At 38.8% G+C, this 22,950-nt stretch overlaps 1 protein-coding gene across 1 annotated transcript in view; it reads right to left on the bottom strand.

Annotated features, from left to right (window-relative positions):
- Window positions 1-17,324: 17,324 nt before the first annotated feature.
- Window positions 17,325-22,950, bottom strand: part of BUB1B (BUB1 mitotic checkpoint serine/threonine kinase B) — a 100,854-nt gene continuing 95,228 nt past the window's right edge. Inside the window, exons 20-23 of the mRNA XM_077127435.1 lie at window positions 22,680-22,822; window positions 19,923-20,094; window positions 19,076-19,182; window positions 17,325-17,883 (exon numbers count right to left, since the gene is read on the bottom strand). Of these exons, the coding sequence (XP_076983550.1) occupies window positions 17,652-17,883; window positions 19,076-19,182; window positions 19,923-20,094; window positions 22,680-22,822 (654 nt within the window). The 3' untranslated portion in view covers window positions 17,325-17,651. The remainder of the gene's footprint in view (window positions 17,884-19,075; window positions 19,183-19,922; window positions 20,095-22,679; window positions 22,823-22,950) is intronic.

Here is a 22,950-nt window from a genome sequence, read left to right as displayed (position 1 = left end):
GGACTTCTATCTTCCAAAACTGTGAGCCAATAAATTCATGCTCTTTAAACCACCCCATAGTGTGGTATTTGCCCTAACAGTCTGGCAAGCTAAGACATTCTCCTTGACTCTTCCCACCTGCCAGCCAGCGCCTCACATCCAATGTTTCCCTTAATAGGTTATCCGTTCCTTTTGGACAGGAACTCTGTATTCTCTTCTTTTTGTTTCTCAACAGAATTTTGTGAGTAAACTTAGTTATAAATAATCCATGTCTGCTCAGTCTCACTGGGGATCTAGGAAATGTGAATGAAAGCAAAAAGGTTATACTCCCCTTCCCCCTGATTATATAGGAAGAGAAAACTATGGCAGGTGGGAGAGTGAATTGGTACAATATACTTAGAGGGCAATTTCACAGTCTTAATACAAAATGTAAAATGTGCAAGCATTTTGTCATGCAAATGAGCTTCTAGGAATTCATCCTAAGAAATAGTTGCACACGGGCCCAAAGATCTTTGTATGAGAATATTCATTGCAGCATTATTTGTACTGCAAAAATTGGAAGCCACCAAAATGTCTATCAAGAGGGGGCCAATTAATGTGTAATGGTACATGCCCATGCAGTGGAATGTTGTGACGCCTTAAAAAAAAAAAAATGAGGTTGAGCAGTATGTGTGCATGTGGAAGGATGGCTGTGATAGTCAAGGAAAAAGAGCAAACTGCTGGACAATGTGCATGGCATGATCCCATATTTGTTTCAAAATAAAAGATATTTTTATATCTCTATATTTACCACCAAACTGTTCATGGTGGTTCCCCCTGGGGAGTGGGAGTGATGAGGGAGGTCTTTCACATCTGGCTTTTACAGTTTAGGATTGTTTGAAATTTTCAGTGGACATGTCCCATTTTTATAATGTAAAAATTACAAAATTAAAAATAAATAACAGAGTGTAAGTTTACAAAATTAATGAACTCAAGACTGGTGAAGAATACTTCAAACTTCTACATTTGAATTTTTTTCCCCACAAATTCCACTTTAAGGGAATGTAGGAAAATGGAAAACCCCTTTTTTCTTTGCTCATGTCTTCTAAATCTCTATAAATGTTATGTCTTAGAGGGATGGGCTTCATCATATACATGTGAAGGAGCTAAGGCAGTACATAAAGTTGATTATATTAATTTTAAATAGAGACTTAATAGATAATAATTAAAATTATTCTCTTTAAGAAATGTAACATTTCTAAGTTTTTGCCAGTTTCTGAGACGCCAGCAGACATTCTAGAAGAAACCATCAATAATGTCATAAACCAAGAAAAATGACATGTTCTTCAGATTTCTGCTACAGTATCTAGCCTATAGAGATAGTTGTTTTATGAGAGTAACCGAGAACTAAACAAACTTACTTCCCCTTGGCAAGCTAGTCTCTCTGTATCAGTCACATCCTCTACCTATCGGCCAAGGAAGCCCATCTTGGCTCTATCCCGAAGAGGAAAGGTATTGCTGACCATCAGGTAACTCCTAGAACTGAATTAGAACAGAAGCCAGGGCAATCCCAGGCTCTCTATGCATCAAAACTTTCCAGATTGTTGGATGGAAGTCAAAGACCAAGTAAAGAGTCTGACTGACAATAATAGGCAGAGTGCCAGAAAATTCACAAATATATGGAGGCTCAACAACACACTCTTAAACAACTAGTGGGTCAAGGAAGAGAATTAGAAGAGAAATATCTCGAGGCAAATGCAAATGAAAACACAACATATCAAAACTGATGGGATGCAGCAAAGGCAGTGCTACGAGGGAAATTTATTGCCCTAAATGCCTATATCGAAAAAGAAGAAAGAGCAAAAATCGAGGAATTAACTGTTCACTTGGAAGAACTAGAGAAAGACCAGCAAACTAACCCCAATGCAAGCAAAAGGAAAGAAATAATGAAGATCAGAGCAGAAATAAATGAAATTGAGAAATAATGAAAACGATTGAGAAAATCAACAAAACCAGAAGTTGGTTCTATGAGAAAATCAATAAAATTGATGGACCCTTAGCAATGTTGACAAAAAAGAGAGAGGATTCAAATGAATAAAATCAGAAATGGAAGAGGAGACATAACCACTGACCCCACAGAAATAAAGAAAGTAATGAGAGGGTACTATGAACAACTTTATGCTGATAAACTCGGCAATGCAGATGAAATGGACAACTTCCTAGAAAGGCATGAACAACCGACATTGACTCGAGAAGAAATAGACAATCTCAACAAAGCAATCACAAGTAAAGAAATTGAATCAGTCATTAAGAAGCTCCCCAAAAAGAAAAGTCCAGGACCAGATGGCTTCACATGTGAAGTCTACCAAACATTCCAGAAAGAACTAGTACCAGTCCTGCTCAAACTCTTCAAAAAAATTGAAGAGGAGGGAAAGCTACCTAACTCATTCTACGAAGCCACCATCACCCTCATACCAAAGCCAGACAAAGATATTACAAACAAAGAAAACTACAGACCAATCTCTTTTATGAATATGGACGTAAAAATCCTCAACAAAATTCTTACAAATCGAATCCAACAGCATATTAAAAGAATTATACACCATGACCAAGTTGGATTCATCTCAGGTGTACAAGGATGGTTCAACATAAGAAAATCAATTAATGTAATACACCATATCAACAAATCAAAGCAGAAAAACCACATGATCATCTCGATTGATGCAGAAAAGGTATTTGACAAAATTCAACATCCTTTCCTGTTGAAAACACTTCAAAGGATAGGAACAGAAGGGAACTTCCTCAACATGCTAAAGGGAATATATGAAAAGCCCACAGCTAACATCATCCTCAATAGGGAAAAACTGAAAACTTTCCCCCTAAGATCAGGAACAAGACAAGATAGTTTACTATCACCATTGTTATCTACATTGTGTTGGAAGCTCTTAAACAATTAGACAAGAAAAAGAAATACAAGGCATCAAAATTGGAAGGGAAAAAGTAAAACTCTCATTGTTTGCAGATGATATGATACTATATGTCGAAAACCCTGAAAAATCCACAGCAAAACTACTAGAGCTAATAAATGACTACAGCAAAGTGGCAGGTTACAAGATCAACACTCAAAAATCTCTTAGTGTTTCTATACACTAGTAATGAACAATCTGAGGGGGAAATCATGAAAAAAATTCCACTTACAATTGCAACCAAAAGAATAAAATATTTAGGAATAAATTTAACTAAAGAGACAAAAGACCTATACAGAGAAATAAGAAATTGCTAAAAGAAATCACAGAAGACCAAAATAAATGGAAGGGCATACTGTGTTCATGAATTGGAAGACTAAATATAGTTGAGATGTCAACTCTACCTAAATTGATTTACAGATTAAATGCAATACCAATTAAAGTCCCAACAACTTACTTTTCTGAAATAGAAAAATCAACAACCAAATTTATCTGGAAGGGCAGGGTGCCCTGGATACCTAAAAGTATCCTGAGAAAGAAAAATGAAGTCAGAGGTCTCATGCTACCTGACTTTAAGGCATATTATGAAGCTACAATGGTCAAAACAGCATGGTACTGGCATAAAGATAAATATATTGACCAATGGAATTGAATAGAGTGTTCAGATATAGACCCTCTCATCTACGGACAACTGATCTTTGATAAGGCAGTTAAGCCAACTCACCTGGGACAGAACAGTCTCTTCAATAAATGTTGCCTAGAGAACTGGATATCCACATGCAAAAGAATGAAAGAGGACCCATATCTCACACCCTATACAAAAGTTAACTCAAAATGGATCAAAGACCTAAACATTAGATCTAAGACCATAAAACTGTTAGAAGAAAATGTAGGAAAATGTCTTATCAATCTTATAACAGAAGGTGGCTTCCTAGACCTTACACCCAAAGCATGAGCATTGAAGAAATAAATAAATAAATGGGAACTGCTCAAAATTAAACACTTTTGTGCATCAAAGATCTTCGTCAAGAAAGTAAAAAGACAGCCTATATAATGGGAGACAGTATTTGGAAACGATATATCAGAAAAAGGTCTAGTATCCAGAATATATAAAGAGATTGTTCAACTCAACAACAAAAAGATAACCCAATTACAAAATGGGCAAAAGACTGAACAGACACTTCTCAGAAGAGGAAATACAAATGGTCAAAAGGCACATGCAAAGATGCTCAACTTCTCTGGCTTTTAGGGTAATACAAATCAAAACCACAATGAGATATCTCACACCCACCAGAATGGCCATTATCAATAAAACAGAAAATGACAAGTGCTGGAGAGGATGTGGAGAAAGAGGCACACATCCACTGTTGGTGGGAATGTCAAATGGTACAACTGCTGTGGAAGACAGTTTGGCAGTTCCTCAGGAAGCTAAGTATAGAATTGCCATATGACCGGCAATACCACTGCTAGGTGTCTACTCAGAGGACATGAGGGCAAGGACACAAACAGACATTTGCACACCAATGTTTATAGCAGCATTATTTACAATTGCCAAGAGATGGAAGCAGCCCAAATGTCCATCAACAGACAAGTGGCTAAAGAAGCAGTGGTATATACATACAATGGAATATTATGCAGCTGTAAAACAGAATAAAGTTATGAAATATATAACAACATGGATGGACCTTAAGGACATTATGCTGAGTGAGATTAGCCAGAAACAAAAGGACAAATACTGTATAGTCTCACTGATATGAACTAATATTAATGAATGAACTTGGATAATTTCAGTTAAGAACAGATGTCATCAGGAGATAGAAATAGGGTAGATACTGGGTAATTGGAACTGAAGGAATACAGATTGTGCAACGGGACTGATTGTAAAAATTCAGAAATGGGTAGCACAATAATAATGTTAGAACACTGAATGAAGCTGATTGTGAGAATGATAGAAGGAGGAGGCCTGAGGGCACAAATGAAATCAGAAGGAAAGATACACGATAAAGATTGAGATGGTATAATCTAGGAATGTCTAGAGTATATAATGATAGTGACTAAATGCACAAATTTTAAAATGTTTTTGCATGAGGAAGAACAAAGGAATGTCAATAATGCAGGGTGTTGAAAATAGATGGTAACTAATATTTAAAAACTTTAATTTATATGTGAGATTAAAGCAGAAAATGTTTATCTGGTACAAAATTTATATTTTGACTAGTGCATTTCCTAATGTAACTTACATGGACAACTTAATTGAACACCATAAGTAAATGGAACCTTGAAAAGGGCATGAGATTTTGTAGGTTTGTCCAGAGTGATGCCTCGATAAACCCCAGAGTGATTTGAACAGTGAATAAAAAAGTATTTGCAAAGTCCCCTTGGGGGAAAGGTGAGAAAGGGGAAAATTCAACTTCCCCAAGTGGAGAACTCTTGATATTCTCACAAGGAGTGGGGACAACTAAAGCAATAGGCTGAGCCCCTAGTCTTGGGGTTTGTTCATATGAAACTTAACCCTGCAAAGAATAGGCTAAGCCTATGTAAAATTAGGCCTAAGAGTCACCCCCAAGAGAACCTCTTTTGTTGCTCAGATGTGGCCTCTCTCTCTCAGCCAACGTGACAAGTAAACTCACTGCCCTTCCCCTCTCTATGTGGGACATGACTCCCAGGGTTGTGGACCTCCCTGGCAACGTAGGACAGAAATCCTGGAACAAGCTGGGACTCAGCACCAAGGGATTGAGAAAACCTTCTCGACCGAAAGGGGTAAGAGAGAAATGAGACAAAGTAAAGTGTCAATGGCTGAGAGATTCCAAACAGAGTTGAGAGGTTATCCTGGAGGTTATTCTTATGCATCAAATAGATATCACCTTTTTAGTTAAGGCATAACAGAGAGGCTGGAGGGAACTGCCTGAAAATGTAGAGCTGTGTTCCAGTAGCCATGTTTCTTGAAGATTATTGTATAATGATATAGCTTTCGCAATGCGACTGTGTGATTGTGAAAACCTTGTGCCTGATGCTTCTTTTATCTACTTTATGGACAGATGAATAAAACATATGGATTAAAAATAAATAAATAATAGGGGGAACAAATGTTAAAATAAATTTAGTAGATTGAAATGCTAGTGATTAATGAAAAGGAGGGGTAAGGGGTATGGTATGTATGAATTTTTTTGTTTTCTTTTTATTTCTTTTTCTGAATTGAGGCAAATGTTCTAAGAAATGATCATGATGATGAATATACAACTATGTGATGGAAAAAAAAGAATGTTCATATTGTATGTTGATTGGTTTTATTAATAATTTTTTTTTTTTTAATTCTGATTGACTGGCTCAGCTCAGGGGCTCACTACATCCTCCTTTGGCAGAAGGGAGGGTGTCCTGGGTCCAGCGCTTCCCTTAACACACATGATATGGGGAAGAAAATTAGGGTGCTACTAAAGGGGAACGGATGCTGCAGACCAAAAACCAATCTAATAGTCACCACAGCATCTTTTGACACTTTTTGTAACCATTTTCAGTTTCTGAGCATGAGATCAGCAATCACTGATTCTTTTATCCTTATTCTCTTTATGGACATCTGAAAACTGGTGGCCTGTACAAATTCTATCATGATAAATGATTTCTAGATTTGGTGAGCTATGTGCAAGCTTAGATCATCAGTTGTAAAAAGGGGGGTTATGCTGGCAGTGGGAAGCCTGACAAAGGTTTGGCTGCAGATGTCTGTGCTCCAGGACTGATGGTGAGTCCCATGTTCTCCTTTATCCCCACGGAGTCACCTCTCTGCCAACCACAGTAGGCCATGGGGTCTCCAGGGCAGGAAACCCAGTGTGACACCTGGCACATGGTGGATGCTCACGCAAAGTTTGTTGAAGGAACAATTGAAGAGGCTCTATGCTCTACCCACCCTTGGAATACGCTGAACCACAGAATGAAATGGATTCTACAATCTCAGCCCCACCCCTCTTACAAGTGAGAAACTGCAGCCCAGAGAGATTGACTCAACAAAGCTGCAGAGGAAATTAGAGGCAGAACCGGGACTGGAACTCAGCTTTCCTTCCTCACAGGCCATGTTCTTTCCTAAGTGTGATATGCCTGCAAGTCAATTAAAGGCTGATGGAGCTGCCATGGTGGACAGTCCTGCCTGTTAATCCTGGCTCGCAGGGAGTTGTGGCAATGTGAATCGACTAAGCAGGTCCCTACGACTTAATAATGCCTTTCACCTTACTCTCTTCATCTGCACCATCTTGGCGAGTTGGGATTAGCTGGAATGACTGCTTACAACAATGTTGTACCATTGCAGTTAAAAAAATAAAATCGTCTGGGGTTGTTTGAAAAGGCCATCTAAAAATGAAGTTCTAAAATATTCATGAACTGGTGATTACCAAGTGTATTCAAAGAAAACTTTCAGAAACAAAGCCTAGGTTTGTAGTGTGCAGGGAAAGTTCCCTGTTACTGTCAAATTTGTCTAGGTTTTCAGATTCTTCCCCACACCCTTGTCCTGCACATATAGAGGTGCTTTTCATAGGCCTGTCTGACGGCTGTGCGGGGCTTGTCTCCACCTGCCTGCACACATCAACACTCTCACTGCTGGGCCAGAAAGGGAGGAACAGATTCTACCTACCTCCACCCCTACCTCACAAGCCAGGGCAGGATCCAGAAAGGAAGGGCTTAGATTAATAGGCAGGTGTTGGCCTGGGAGGTCTATGAGTCCCGCACTACAGAGCTAGCATTCCATCAGAGGTGCCCCTAAACTCTGCGCCTCAAGGAGCCATAGACCAGAGGCAGAGGCCCCACCCTCACGAGGATTTCCCAAAGGGCTTCCTGCATGACTGTGCAGCCTGATACCTCAAGGGCATCCACTGGCCTCCCAGGTGTTGGCAGTAAAGAGGAAGATGGCCAGAGCCCTGAGAGTCTGCAATGGAAATGGCTCCAGGTCCCAACTGTGCCCTTTCCCAGTATGCTCCTTCTTCTCTCCCGTGGAGTGGGTTGGGGACACAGGATGATGAGACATCTTGGTGGCTGGATAAGATGTGTTGAGGCAAAGGGCTGAAAGCATGATGGTGGTATTCTCTTCCCCAGGTTCCCTTGGAATAGGAGTTTCTGTCGTACTGAGGATTAGGGGATTTCTCTGAGAACTTTTCCTCAACAAAAGCAACATTGTGGAGAAGCCCAAGAGGAGTTACTGCTGCTGCTGACCAACAGCCTTGCTGCGCAGTCATTGCCCCTCCATCCTTGATCAGAAGGCCCAGTGCTGGCTCTCTGCTTAAAAATGAACAAAGGGGGGAGGGCCGCGGTGGCTCAGCGGGCAAAGTGCTTGCCTGCTATGCCGGAGGACCTCGGTTCGATTCCCGGCCCCAGCCCATGTAACAAAAAACGGAAAAACAAAATACAATAAAAACAAGAAAATGTTTAAAGTTGTTTCCCTTTCTTCCTTCCTTCCTTCCTTCTCTCTGTCTTTCCTTTAAAAAAAAAAAAATGAACAAAGGAGGTTTTCCAATCTCCTATTCTTGGGTACAGAACCTGCCTGGATCTTCAATGGCAGGGGATGGGGCCAGGAGTGGAGGGGATCATAGCATAGTCTGAGAGAAGACAGATTAGTCTTCTGTCTAAGCTGGTTTAGCTCCCCCTTATCTCCGTCTCCAAAATGTCCTTATCTCTGGTGCAATGGAGGCAGAGAAGGAGGTAAAAGAGGGTGACAGGGACATGGTGAGTGAGGAGACAGATCCAGAGAAGTAGACAGTGTCCAGAGATAGGCAGATGATCTGAGCAGGCAGAAGGTGGGTACAAATTTGTATGGTCTTCCCTTCTTGCCCAATCCCTGGTCACAATGCTATGGTGGGGGATGGGGAAGGGGTATAGGAAGGGAGCATAGACCAAAATCTCAATGGATTAGGGAAGGCCCTGGCAAGGGTCTCTGCAGGTCACTACCCAGAGGGATGCTCTCTTAGAAGAAATGGGATTCCGCAAGTGAATAGGGAATGGCATTCTTTTTCCAGGACCTTCTAGGAAGGTGTTTAGAATTGTGAAAATAGTTTCAATATTATCCTGATTTGGATAGATGAGGAATCTGAGGTTGAAAGTGTTTTAAAAACTTGCCGCCAATCAGCTAAGAAAGCGGCGAAGTCATGACCTCATTCCAAAGCCCTGGCTTTCATTGTGATGCCCCATAGCTGGGGCTAGAACTCGGTGAGAGCTCTGGCTTGACTGTTTCTGGGTGACATTGCACAGATGGCTGAAGGCTGAATGGGAACCAGTCAGTGAGGGCCTGGCCCCAACCTGCTTTGACAGGGGGCTATGAGTGCTGCTGGAAGGATGGGCCTGCCAGTGAGGCTAGTGTTTACATCTCCATGGAATAGCAAGAATGGGGGCCATTAACTCTCAAGAGGGAGTTAGCTGTCAATACCCAGAAGTTCAGCGGCTGGCAGCAGGCCAAGTAGAGGCATTTCCTATCTATGAACCTTTCCTGGCAGCAGCCTCTGTGGGAGGGACTGGCCCATCCCTTCAGAGAAGGGGAAAGGAGTGGCTAGTGGAAATTGGTTTGCACTTCACTTAGCGACAGGGGAAAAAAGAAAAGCCTTTTAAAGTCAGAGAGAAATGGTACCTCCTCCATATTCTGTCTGAACAGCTTTAAAAGTGAGTTAGCCTGGTCCAGGAAGGCTTCTGGGTTGACCCTGAGGAGTTATCAGGGCAATTTGAGGTCCTGCTCAAAAACTGGTCAGATCAGAGTTGCAAACTGCAGAATCCCAAGTGTGTCCTCTTCTCAGCAGAGGATGTGATGGGCCTTGCCTACACCAGCCCCAGTCCACCAGGAACAGAGCCTTCTTGACACACTTCAGCTTCTATGATGAGCAAGGGTTAGTGATAAAGTTCACAATATCTCTACAATTACTGTGGCTAAAAGCTATCTTTTTTTCCCAGCACATACTATAAAATACTATGCTAAGCCCTTGCCATATATTAAGTCACTTAATCCTCACAACAATCCAATTAAATACATCCAAGAAATATTGAGTACCTAGTAGATATGATACTGTACTAGAGTGGGGATAACTCACAGAACAAGACAAGCCCCTGTCCTCATGAAATTTACAACCTAGGGAGGGACTATTATTATTTCATTTCAGGGAGGTGGAAACTAAGGTCGAGTGAGGTTAACCAACTTGCCCAGGTCACTAAATGGCAGGGCAGGAATTTGAACCCAGGCAATCTGATTTCCTCTCCTTACAAATCCTTCCTTTTTTTCTTCCAAACACTACCTATGTGGAAGACATTGTTGGTTGCCTTTCTAAATCCTTCTCATCTCTTGCCTTACTGCTGGAAGAAACCACATTTATTTGGCTGTTCACCTTTCTCCTAGGTATATGCTCAGGGAAGGGGCCCCTTCCCAGCCTCAGCCCTAGGGGATGAATCCTTTTTCAAAAAATTTTTATTCTAGTAACATTTATACAACCTAAAATTTTCCTTTTAACCACATTCAAATATATAATTCAGTGCTATTAATTACATTTATAAAATGCTACCATCACCACCGTCCATTAACAAAATTTTTCCATCACACCCAATAGAAACGCTGTACAATTTAAGCATTAACTCTCCATTCTCTAAACCCACCCTGGCTCCTGGTAACCTATATTCTAGTTTCTGACTCTGAATTTGCTTATTCTAATTATTTTCTATCAATGAAATAATATAATAATTGCCCTTTTGTGTCTGGCTTATCTCACTCAATGTGACGTCTTCAGTATTCATCCATGTTGCCATATGTATCAGAACTTTTCCTTTTTACAACTCAATATTGTTCTATTGTGTGTATATGTCACATTTTTTTGTTTATCCATTCATTGATTGATGGCCACGTGGGTTGCTTCCATCTTTTGGCAATCTTAATGCTGCTCTGAACATCAGTGTGCCAGAACCTGTCCAAGTCCCTTCTTTCAATTCTTTTGGGTATATACCTAGAGGATGAATCTTTTTTTAATTTTATAAAATATTTTTATTGACAAATCTTCACACACATACATTCCATACATGGTGAACAATCAATGGCTCTCAATATCATCACATAGTTGTGTGTTAATGACCATAATTTCTTAGAACATTTGCATCACTCCAAACAAATAAAAAGAAAAAAACTCATACCATACGCCCTACCCCTCCCTCTCATTGACACTAGTATTTCCATCTACCCAATTTATTTTACCCCTTATCCCATTATTTATTTTTTAATCATATATATTTTTTACTCATCTGTCCATACCCTGGACAAAAGGAGCATCAGACACAAGGTTTCACGATCACACAGTCATATTGTAAAAGTTATGTTTTTATACAGTCGTCTTCAAGAATCAAGGCTACTAGAACACAGCTCAACAGTTTCAGGTATTTCCCTCCAGCTACTCCAATAAAACATAAACTAAAAAGGGGTATCTATATAATGCATAAGAATAACCTCCAGGATAACCTCTCGGCTCTGAAATCTCTCAGCCACTGAAACTGTATTTTTTCTCATTTCAGAGGATGAATCTTTATTAGTCTAAGCCAATTTTGGTAATTTCATTTTCCTTGCCAGTGACTAGTTTAGGCTTCTGGCATGTGACAGTAATCTGGCCAAGAGACATGAGGGGAAATCTGCTGGGAGGGTTTCTCGGGAAAGTTTTCTTCTGCTACTTCAAGTTGTTGTACCTGCAACACTGTCATAGCCAACTGCGGCTCACAAAGGGACCAGCCTGAGGACAAGTCAACATGCTGAGGAGCACAGAAAAAGATGGAAACAACTTGGGTCCTTGACAAACTGCTGATCATTATGGGAAATAACAGATGTCCTTACTTCTTAAGATATTTTAGATTGTTTTTCTGATTCTTGTAGCCAAATACTCCTTATCTTTTACAGGCTACTACAAGTCCTGCATTCCATGATGGCTTCCAGGGACATCCCAATCTATACTGCCCACTCTTCCTCTGAGTATTCTAACATATTATCGGCTCCATTCCTTTTCTCTTGGTCACGGCTTACTTTGAGATGTTTTCAGCTGACTTCTCATGTATTTCTTAGCTTTCCACCTGTTATATCTTGTTTTCCTAACAAAATTATAAACTCCCTGAAGGGAGCATGTCTGATATGTATATCTTTCATGGTACCTATCATTACAGTGGATCCCATCATAAAGTTTAAAAATATTTACTGGCTAATCTTCTTTGCCACATTCCAAGAGATTATTTGCTGCTCTGGAGTGGGTAAATAAACATGTTTCAACAAAGAGGAAAACAGGAGTCAATGGGTTGCAGCTGGAGGCTGAGTGAATAAGAATGTCAGGTATCTTGATTGTGGCTTAGATTCAACATTGAGTCACATCATTTCTGTTGCCTCCTGTGTGCCCAGCTCTGGGCTGGGAGCTAGGGAGTGGAGATGAATTCAGTGCTTCTTATCTATGTGCCAAGAAACTTCATGTTCACCACATCATGCTGTTTAGTTCTCAAAACAGTCCTTTGGGATAGGAACCAACAGTCTAGTTTATGGAAGGGAAAAAAGAGGCAGGCTGACCTGCCCTGACCAAGCAATTGGTAAGGAGCAGAATTGGGATTTGAGCCCAGGTTTTCTAGTTCCTGAACTGAGTTTATAGGGCTTTCTTGTTAGAGTAAGTCAACTGTAAGAGGAAAACAGAGAAACAGTCTTTCAAGGGAACAAGGACATAGAAAAAAAGACCAATTTCTTGCTACTGAGATGAGCTGGTGCCTGCACAGATTAAATGGCTGGAAAACTCTTGTTAGCCCCCACACAGTGCTCCCTAATACCCTAATAACGTGGCACCACCAAAGAGGCTGGCTTCCTGCATCAGGGCTTGCTTGGAATATGTATCTGGCAAATTACCTCTTGCTGAGAGCCCATTTTCAAGCCTTTTCATCATTTCTGGCTATGTGTACATGGCTCATAGTTTAAAGGTAGGAAAGAGAAAAGGTGCATTTCTCTGGAGGGGTGTTGGTCATTCATTTAATGGGATGAAAACCTATTAAGGAATTAAATCCCCAAATAAAACCAATGCCACTGCCACTCAACCACTGCTGATGTGGAAGAGCAGGGGCTTGGACAATTCCTGTGGGTTATGGCCCATGCTTTCCTGTGTCAAAGAGCAGACACTTGTCATTTAGAAGGCAAATGTGGCCAAGGGTCCACTTTTGTAGACCAAATGCTATTTCTGGATTCACTGCATTGTTTGATGCAAGGTTGGTAAACTTTTTCTGAAAGGACCAGAGAGTAAATATTTTAGGCTTTACAGGCCACATATAGTCCTTCTCATATAAATTCTTCTTTTTTGTCACAACTCTTACAAATATATATATGAACGATTCTTAGCTCAATGACTGTACAAAAACAGGCATTGGGCCAGATTTGACCCTTGGTTTAATACACAGAACCCACCATAGAGAAACAGAGGGGCAAGGATGGAAAGGCAAACAAAATTAGTATCTTCATTTAGTTGGCCAAATCCATTGTTCAAAGGTACACAGCTAATAAGTGGCAAGCCTGGATTAAAAACTGCACTGAGTGACTCCAAAAACTGTATTTACATAGTGAAATAATATTTGCAGATATTAAACCAAGGGTTTCTCTCCATATTCCTCCTTTCCCTTTTAAACAAGTGGCCACCTCTATTCATTGACTCAGGAGAGGGATGTAGCATAGCAGCAAAGCCTAAGCTCTAGCAAGAGTCTCAGGAAGAGACTAATATCTTGGCCTTAAATGAGGTGAGTATGTTCTGCTCCCTAAACTAGAAAGCCATTTCTCCTGGTGGGGAAGAGGGAGAGCAAGATGCACCTGCAGGTGGCTAGAGGGGACCTACCTTCTGCTTCTACCACCGTAGGCAATGAAACCCTGTCTTGTGTACCAGAGCAACCAGGACGTCAGGCATCTTTTTAAAGATTCCTGGGCCCTGAATATGTCACAGAAACAGCAGAGAGCTGTGAGCCAGCAAAGATCCTTTGGACTGAAGACTGGGGATCAAATGGACCTTCTGATACTTTGAGTACATCAGTGGCTGATCTTGAGACTATCTTCTTTACATACAATTATTTGGCTTTCAGAGGGTGGCACCCAATAGAAACTGAATTTTCCCTATTTTAGTTTACAGAACACCATGTCTCTTTTACCTACCTTTATTTTATTACAGGTTTGCCTAAACTGTGTACTATTCATTAAATCCAAAGACAGTGAGGCACCAATCAACTTGCTGGAATCTCATCTATGTGAAAGGCTTCGAGAGAACCTCAGAACCATTAAAACAACAGAATCAATCAATATAAGTATTTTCAGTTCTCGATTTCTGTAAAGTAGGTTCACTCTTCATTATCCTCTTTTTATAGAGAGGACATTGGCTCCAAGAGGTTAAGTAACTTGTCAGTGCCACACAGCTAGTACCAAGGACTAGAGCCAAAGCACTCTGGTTCCAAAGGCAGTGTTTCCAAATACTATGTTAGTGTTTGGTTTGGCACTTATAGGCAGAAAGCTACCTCAATACTGAGTAAGCGCTACTGGGCCCTGAGCCTGTGAAGTTGACCATGTTAGTACCACATGCAAGTCATAACTAGGGTATAAAAAGACACAGATCTCGGAGAGGTAAGGCATGCACATGTACAAATACAAGTTAAGTATTGTAACACACCAGAGGAATAGGTCAGGTAGGAGCTATGGGGCCGCCCCCCGCCCCGACCTACATCATAAAACCTCGACCATTGGTCCACATGCTAGGGACCAATGGGACAGACCTGTTTGGGCAGGCCCTGGGCAAGACCTTGCCTGTTAGTGATGGGGTTTACTTGTTCTGGAAGGTCCTTCTTATCAATGTTAGTAAACTTTTGTCTATTCTGCCCAGCTCATTTCTGCCCTTCCAAACCCCTAGATTTGCTGGGACCCCTTGGTTTGCTGTATCACACCTTCACTCACCCTTATCTATATCATTTCCTTGAATAAGCCAACCTCATTGGAGCGTCACGTGTCATCCTTTTCATTTTCTTTTGTCACATTATTATGTTACAAGATTTCTTTTTCAACTTTAAGATGCAAAAGCAAACAAATGTACATCTTTTTTTAATCACATAATTTAATGAGTATTTGTCTTTATGTAATGTCATTCTTTCTTTGCTAATTGCAGGACTAAAGCAATTAAATAAAATGTGTCACATGAGCAGACCAGTAAGATTAAGCTACTTTGTACTGCATAATAAACTGGCTCATATAACTGTTTAAACTGAATGTGAGGCTGAATTGAACACAGAAAATAAAGAGGTACATATCTTGATGGAATAAATACACCTATAAATATAACATTCAATTCTGAAAGGAGTAAATAAGTCTATCACAATGTAAGCCCAGCAGTCAACTACAACAGGTTAAAGAAACATGTACAAAGTGACACCCTGAAGAAGGATGTGAGAATACGATTCCAGCTACATTTAGAGCCCGTAACACATATTTCCCTCTAATCAAGGCTCCAATATAACTTGTTTTTGAACCTGCGGCTGCTCTTTTCCAGTATTCTAATTCAGTATTTACTTTTGAATACTATGTGCTAATCTCTGAGTACATAAAATTAACAGAACATAATCTCTTGCTAATAAGAGGTTTAAAAACTAGCAGTTTGATTGGATAATCATTATTTCTCATGAAGAGATCAATCTGAACTTATGGGACAATACTGCCTAGCAGCTCAAAATTTACCACATGAGCCTCTAAGGGAAAAAGATTACTGGAAGTAGTATGTTTTGATGGAAAAAATAAAGTATGTATTTATAGAAGTTCAGCTTAAGTCCGTTGTTTGTTTCTTTCTTAATCACACATCAGTCATAAAGTAGTAGTTTGTCCTGAAAAAAAGTTGAATTTTATGTAATTCAAAAACATCATAGAAAATTATAATAGGAAGATGGAAATTTTAGGATATGTATCTCTAATAAGAACATTATAAAGCATTTAAACACAGATAAATTTTCAGTATACTAAAGACAGAAGTTTAGATATATTACCTTCAATGACATAAGATTATTTTCATTCTGCTTAAAATTCCAAATCAACCTTGCTTTTATATTTAGATGCTAAAGCTTCCTAAATTTCCTAGTTTTTTGTTTTATGCTTAGGTGAAAACAAAACCTAAGACATCACAGGCTCTACACAGTCAGGTACTCTTTTCTCCCCTTTACGAAGAATGGTTGGGGCTGGGGGGATGGTGAATGAAGAGAGGAGTGGCAAAAACAGTTGGGGGTTCTCTAATAAAGAACCTTCTCAGTTTCTCCTCCCTTGGCTCAGGAGCATACCTTCAGAAACAAAACTTCATCCAGACAGAAGTGGTTTGTCATTGCCAGCCTTGCTATCAAAAGCAAGATGCAGAACAATTCACTAGATAGTAGCTGAATCTGTTGAGTATCTAAATTCATCGTCCAGTCTCAGAATACTGACTTTATACATCAAAGCAGTGGATTGAGAAATTAGGAGAAGAGAGGTAGATGTAAAATATAGAAGTATATCATTTTATAGTATCAGTACAAGAAGCAAATGTGAGACTCTCTGAAGAGCTATATTTTGGTTAAAAGCAAAGATTTGTAAATTGATTATCTTTCAGGTCCAAGTTACAATTCAGTGCTTCAACTATATACGCTTAAATATATTTAGTTGAGATAATACTTAGAAGATTTTCTGCTAACAACCTCAGAGTGCTAATAGTGACAACTAGAGGGGAAAAAAAAATCAGGCACCAGCAGGAGGATACATTAGCTAATTGTGTTAAGGGCCATTCCTTACCCCTTTCTACCAATTTCCTTCCCTATCCCCAAGTTGCCAGGTTAATTTATGTTCCCCTTTAGGTATCCAACACTTCATCTAGACCTAGTCTCTCCCACGTTATTCCATGTTTCAAAGCTATCTCTTTATTCTGATGTTCTACCTCCTTCAAAGCTTTGATACAATAAAACCCACCCTATTTCCTTCACTGACCCCTGCCAACTCCAAGTAATTCTGTATGTAATAAAACTGAGATTATTCCGTTTCTGAAAGTTTGCTGAACCTTGTTTGAAACATATTTTCAGTTTTAACAGCCACATTCCTAATCAAAAGACTCAGTGGCAGTAGAACCAATAGATTATAAAGATAGATCCAGGGGCTTGATGGATTACAGGTGAAAACATTAAAATATGAGCCACATGGACAATTTTGCCATTTGAAATTTAAGAAAATTTGGTATTGGGTAAAAATTTTACCTAGTTTTCAATCACATGCTGAAAGGTAGGAGCAGCTAAAGGAATGGGTAACAATTCTTGTCTTGTCACAATCCTATCGTAACACCTCTAAATCTAGGATATATAAATTTCCATGGTGAAGTACCCATGTGCAAAAAGTAGATGAAATGTTAGAAACACAAATTTAACAAATACTATTTTATTATTTACAAAATACATGGTGATCATAAGGGTACATATCACAAAATTTATAAAAGGGAAAAGTAGAGACAAATGTGAGTTAATGGAAAGGTAGCCATCCTTATAGAGTCTGTTTAAAATAAAAGTTTTCTGTGTTAAAATTACACAAGGCCAAGAGTAGTGACACTGTTGTGTAAAAAATGCCAGTTAACTAGAAACATATCTCTACCAAAAAGTAGAAAAGTATTAGCAATGTATCTAGTGTCCCAAATTAAATTATAGCAATATACAGATGCAGCGCTCCACCTCCACAATACAACAGCACTGCTTTCAGGCAGGAATCTCTGAGAGACTTGACAGCCTATTCTGATGGAAGAGCAAAGCCCCAGGACTGATTACCATCCCCACCTTCCACAAGGCTTTGTTCAGGTGACTCTGGAACGCAGTGTCAAATACCCCACTCATTTCTGCGGAAAGCTCCCTCAGAACAGACACTGTGGACTCACCACTGGTATTCAGAATCCGCACAAAGAACTTATTCCACAATTCATCATCTTTTAGCCTAAAATTATATAAAACCATTTCCATCAAGATCAAGCACATGAAAGTCAGAATTCTTTTTTGTATTTAACTCAGTGGTATGTTTATGCACCAAAATGCTTTAGAAGAAAAATAAATTTTGTCTCCTCTTCAGCATCCCTAGGGCCTAGGTCATTAACAAGACTAGAATCTTTCCCCCAAACCCCACCAGTAGTTTATTATCTTTGTAATCCTCTGAGAATTCTAAACCTTACAGAAGTAACTACTGCTTAAACCTATGATGGCTATACCTTTTTTTTTTTCTTAAATCACAGAAATTCTATTATTGTATAAGGCAGGCTTTTAGGAGACCCCAACTGACACCATCTGTTTTGCTTGTATTAACTGAACCTGCTTGGGTCCATAGCGAGCTGGAGATGCCTGGATCTATCCCTACACCTCCTACATTGCTGTCCAACCCTACCTTTTAAAGTACATGTAAGAGACAAATAAGATTGGCCAAATTCTGAATTAAACACAAAGAAATATACAATTTAATTGTTGAGAAGAGAGAATGGACAAGGGACATTAAATCTTCAATAGTGACTTTTTTTAATCTAAGGATGTGCCAGTAGTGACAGATTGGCAAGCGTGTGCTGGGAAGTTATTAGCTATGATAAGCTGAAGTGGAACATGGGATATTTATTAAGTTTTATGAGCACACTTGAGGGAATATAAGGTTCTGAGCCCAAGCAGCTCTCATTAAGAGTTCATTTACTTTCTTCACTAAGGAGATTCAGTTCTTCCCACTCATTAAATAAATAGTAGTCTAAAATTAGCATATAATTTAAAAATTTAACTCTCTCAAGAGATGTTTATTAATGTTTGATCACAATAGTTATTAAAAATGAGTTTAAGACTAAAACCAATTGGTAGAAAATTATTCTTATGAAATGGTTCTATTAACACATCTACACTGAGAGGTTTCCATATTAAAGTCACAGTCTGTGTGATATACCCTGGTCAGAAATCTGACAGCTGCAGTCTTATTTTTACTCAACGATCGCTTTATCTTGAAGTTGGTGTCCTCCATGTACTCTAATGAAAAGTGGGTGAAATTACTGTATTCATGGCACTTGGAATAAGAAAATTAAGGCTATCAAAGTAGAGGGGGCATCCAAGAAAAGAAGAGAATTATTTGTATAGGAAAAATCCCTGAAATCACCAATACTTACTCAGAAATATTCTGGCTAAGTTTCCAGAGGGACCCATCCCAGAGGACCTGTAGGTGTTCCTTGAACAATAGTAAATGTGCTAAATCTGCTATACCAAACAGGTCTACCTGAAATCACAAAAAGCACCATCAGCTAAAATAATTCTCTGCTATTATCATGGTAGCCTATTTACATGGGAAACTGAGAAGTACTGCTTAACTAAGTTGATTTTATGACATACATTTTATTAAGACTGTTCTTTGCCCTTGCAGTAAAGGGAGATGCTCCCCAAAGAGCTGATTAATAGAGCCAACCCTAGGAATTACCCTTGGGACAAAAGATGACAAAAATATCTGGACTATCAAATCAAAATTTGAATTTGCATGTACTCTAGCTGTGCTCTAAATATGGTCCACATGACTAGTTCATGTTCATGTCATTTGTCCAGGGCTGAGCCAGAAGGGATTTTTTCATACAATGCCACTGTATAAACACTTTATGTTTATCCTAATTTTTTTTATAAACAGTATTTCATTAATCACTCACAAAAATTCTAATGTGTAGAGGTTGTTATTCTTATTTTACAGAGAAGATCACTATAAAAGACCACATGGATAGTAAGTGGTAGAAATGCCCCAGGCACTCAGGTTACTGAGTTAGTCAAGTCCTGTGTCTGCACGTGTATGTGTATATCTTCAATGTTGTGACAGAAAAATGGTACCTTTTGCTTGACTTGGTGATATTTGAAAAGTAGGTCATATGTTTCAGGAGAGACGATACCAGTAAACACTAGCTTTCATAGCTTATCTAGATAAGACAGGCATTAAGAAACCCTCTCCATATTTGCCCAAGCTTGTTTTATGCTTACCTGGTAGGGAGAAGAACAGTTAGCCAGGATCTTTTGTCCTTCCAGGATCTGTACCGTCCGAAAGCCGCTGAGGGTAAAGACGTCTAGCTGTGCCCTAAGGTCGACGCTATAGGAAAAGTCCACTATCTTCAAAGCCTGATTGTTCTTATTACAATCATAGGGATCGTGGATTCTGGGCCCAGATTTAAGAGAAAGAGATAATAAAAATAGGCCATGAAAGAAACTGCATAGCTGTTTTTTTTTAAAGATTCTGCAGGTGTGTCTTAGTTTTTGACAACAGCTCCCTCCAGTGGATAGTTATGAAAAATGCACCTGTAAGAGCAGGGACAGTTTCCACCCAAGTGGGAAATGTCAAGATTAGTTCAGTGACACACAGTTTATCTAAATCACAGTGCATCATGGCAACCACACAACATTTAAGTTTCCATATTATGCAAAATGAGTACTGGAATGGAAGTAGAGTACAGGCCTTTTCCTTGAACTGAATACACTAACATGTACAACAGCAATAATTTATACATTGATGAGACTTATGGAGGAAATCAAGCTTTTATAGAAATCATAGGTTCTCTTGTTTACTATTATAGGTTAGGTTTTCCAAATATCATTCATATTTTTAATTTCCAGAATTTAAATGAAAATACAAGGCTGTTTTCTGTAAAGTGCCACCTATTATAAATTTTCCTGTTTCTATTAACACATATTCTATTTTACTCAAATTATCTGTAATCCCAACCTATATCCTCCTACGAGAAAAAAAAAGCTTTAGAACATGAATTCTCTACCAATTAATTACATTTTCTTGTTTTTAGCTATTCTATCCCATAAAGCTATTCTTCAAAGAAATATAGGAACTAACATCTCAGATAAAAGAATGGATCATTTTCACATGCTCCTTTTGTGTCTACTTGTATCAACTAGTTCCCTCAAACCACTGATTTATATTGGTGGCAGACCACAAATTCTTAAACATAGGTTTTGACTAATTCAAATACATACCCCATAGCATAGAACTTATTTTACTTTAAAATTTACAATTGCTCTGCTTTTTTTTCTCGACACAAGATCCTAATCTTCCTTGGCCATCCAATTATAATTCCCTTCAAACTTGGAAGAAGTAGGGAAGATTAATAAAAAGTAGCAAATCTCCTAGCCCTCTTATATGGCCACTAGCTTTCTGTAAACATTCTACTTTTTTGACTCTCAATTTTCTTACAAATATGTAGTGGTTGAATTAAATGTTTTCATAAGGCTTTTTGGCTTGTTACTCTATATGAAATTTCCTGTCAAATCTGATAACCTCCCTTTAACACTATGTACTTTCTTGGGATCCCGTGGTGGTGGAGAGAAGGGATATCTGAACACACACAGCTCAAACACTCAATTCTAAAAAAAAAAAGCTTAGAAAAGCTATTGCTTTTGATTCTTATAGCCTTGAAAACTCTAGCACTATCCTCCTAAACTTTCAGTGTTGTGGAATGGGGTGAAAAACAAAAACAACTATACCAGGGAATCTCAACTGGGGTGTTACCACCTACATATGGAAACACTTAGGGATTTTTTATGCTCACCATGGCTGGGGGAATGCTGCTTGCATTTAATTGGTGGGGGGGGGGGGTGGAATCTAAAATATCCTGCAATCATTATATGGATAGATCTATACAAAGAATTGTTTCATCTAAAATACCAATAATGCCGTGGATGAGAAACACTGCTATGTTATATCTAGAGAAGCCTTTAGGATTAACAAAAATAAAAGGTGAGACTTTCCAGCTATTTTGTTTTGAAATCCAGAAATACATTGAGGGTTCTCTTAATTTCCATTGCAACTATGATTTAGAATCTAATTCATTCTCCTCTTATAAATTTAAGTAGTCAGAAAAAAATAAAGAATGATTCTAGCTATTAGTATATCATAACAACATGAGGGAGAAAGCTAACAGCTTACCCAAGATACATTAGGGGCAGACAAAGCATCTTTAAACTAGGCAGCTTACTCACACACCTAAAGAGACTAGTAATAAAAAAAGGGGTGTGCTAGTCCTCTAAGACCTTTTGACAAAACAAAAATTCTTGGACCTCATGATGATGAATATGCCAACTATGTGATGATATTGTGAATTACTGATTATATGTGTAGAACGGAATGATCAAAATAGGAATGTCTGCGTTTGTTAGCTGTTTTTTGGTATTTAAAAAAATAAAATAAAATAAAAATTCTTGGACCACTTCTGCCTTGCTAATATCTCAGTGTGTTTCTATAATTTTCTCAGTTCGTCTTTGACTTCATTTCTCATTTCCTACTCTGCGCTCATCCTTTGAGCCCTGGGCATAGTTCGCATTTGTACTCTGGTTTTATCCATTCTCTTGGCAATTCCTCAATTTGGCCTGACTTAAGCTTTGTCTACGAAATTGAGCAGTCCTTTAAGTATCATCACTGGATCTGCAGTGGCTACACTCAAAGGCTTAGACAACTACTTCAAATTTTACAAAATATTCATTGTATTTCTCTTCTGGATAAGAATAATCACAGTACTCAGAATGGTTCATTCTTTTATCTGAATGTATTTCATCATTGTGTATTTTTTTCTCTGAGTTCTTTCAAAGTATTTCCAATGATTATGACTTTTTAGTACCAAATAGTCTCAACATAATGTGTTCATCACTATGGTACTTATCAAAAGGCCTAAGAAAATGGCAACTACCTACGCTTTTGAAGAAAGCTGACAGGCTTTTAAGAGAAAGAAAAGGACCAACCTGTTTCTAAGAATCAAACTCCTTGGACTCAAGTCACCATGGACTATATCTGCTTTGTGTAGTTTTTCCACTATTGCCAAAAGATTATATATAATCAATACTGTTACTTCATGGGTAATACATTCACTGTGTTGGAGAAGATCCTGGAAATAAAAGGATAAAACTCAATGACTAAGTTGGGTGGAAGGCACACAAGTATGTGTTTTACTATTTTTAAAACTGTCCACACAAACTATATATATTCTTTAGCATGTATATTTCACGTGAAAAT

The sequence above is a fragment of the Tamandua tetradactyla genome, chromosome 14 (assembly GCF_023851605.1).
Source record: "Tamandua tetradactyla isolate mTamTet1 chromosome 14, mTamTet1.pri, whole genome shotgun sequence".
NCBI classification, from domain to species: domain Eukaryota; kingdom Metazoa; phylum Chordata; class Mammalia; order Pilosa; family Myrmecophagidae; genus Tamandua; species Tamandua tetradactyla.
The sequence above is the reverse complement of the archived record's forward strand: the minus strand, read 5'-3'. Positions and strand labels throughout refer to the sequence as shown.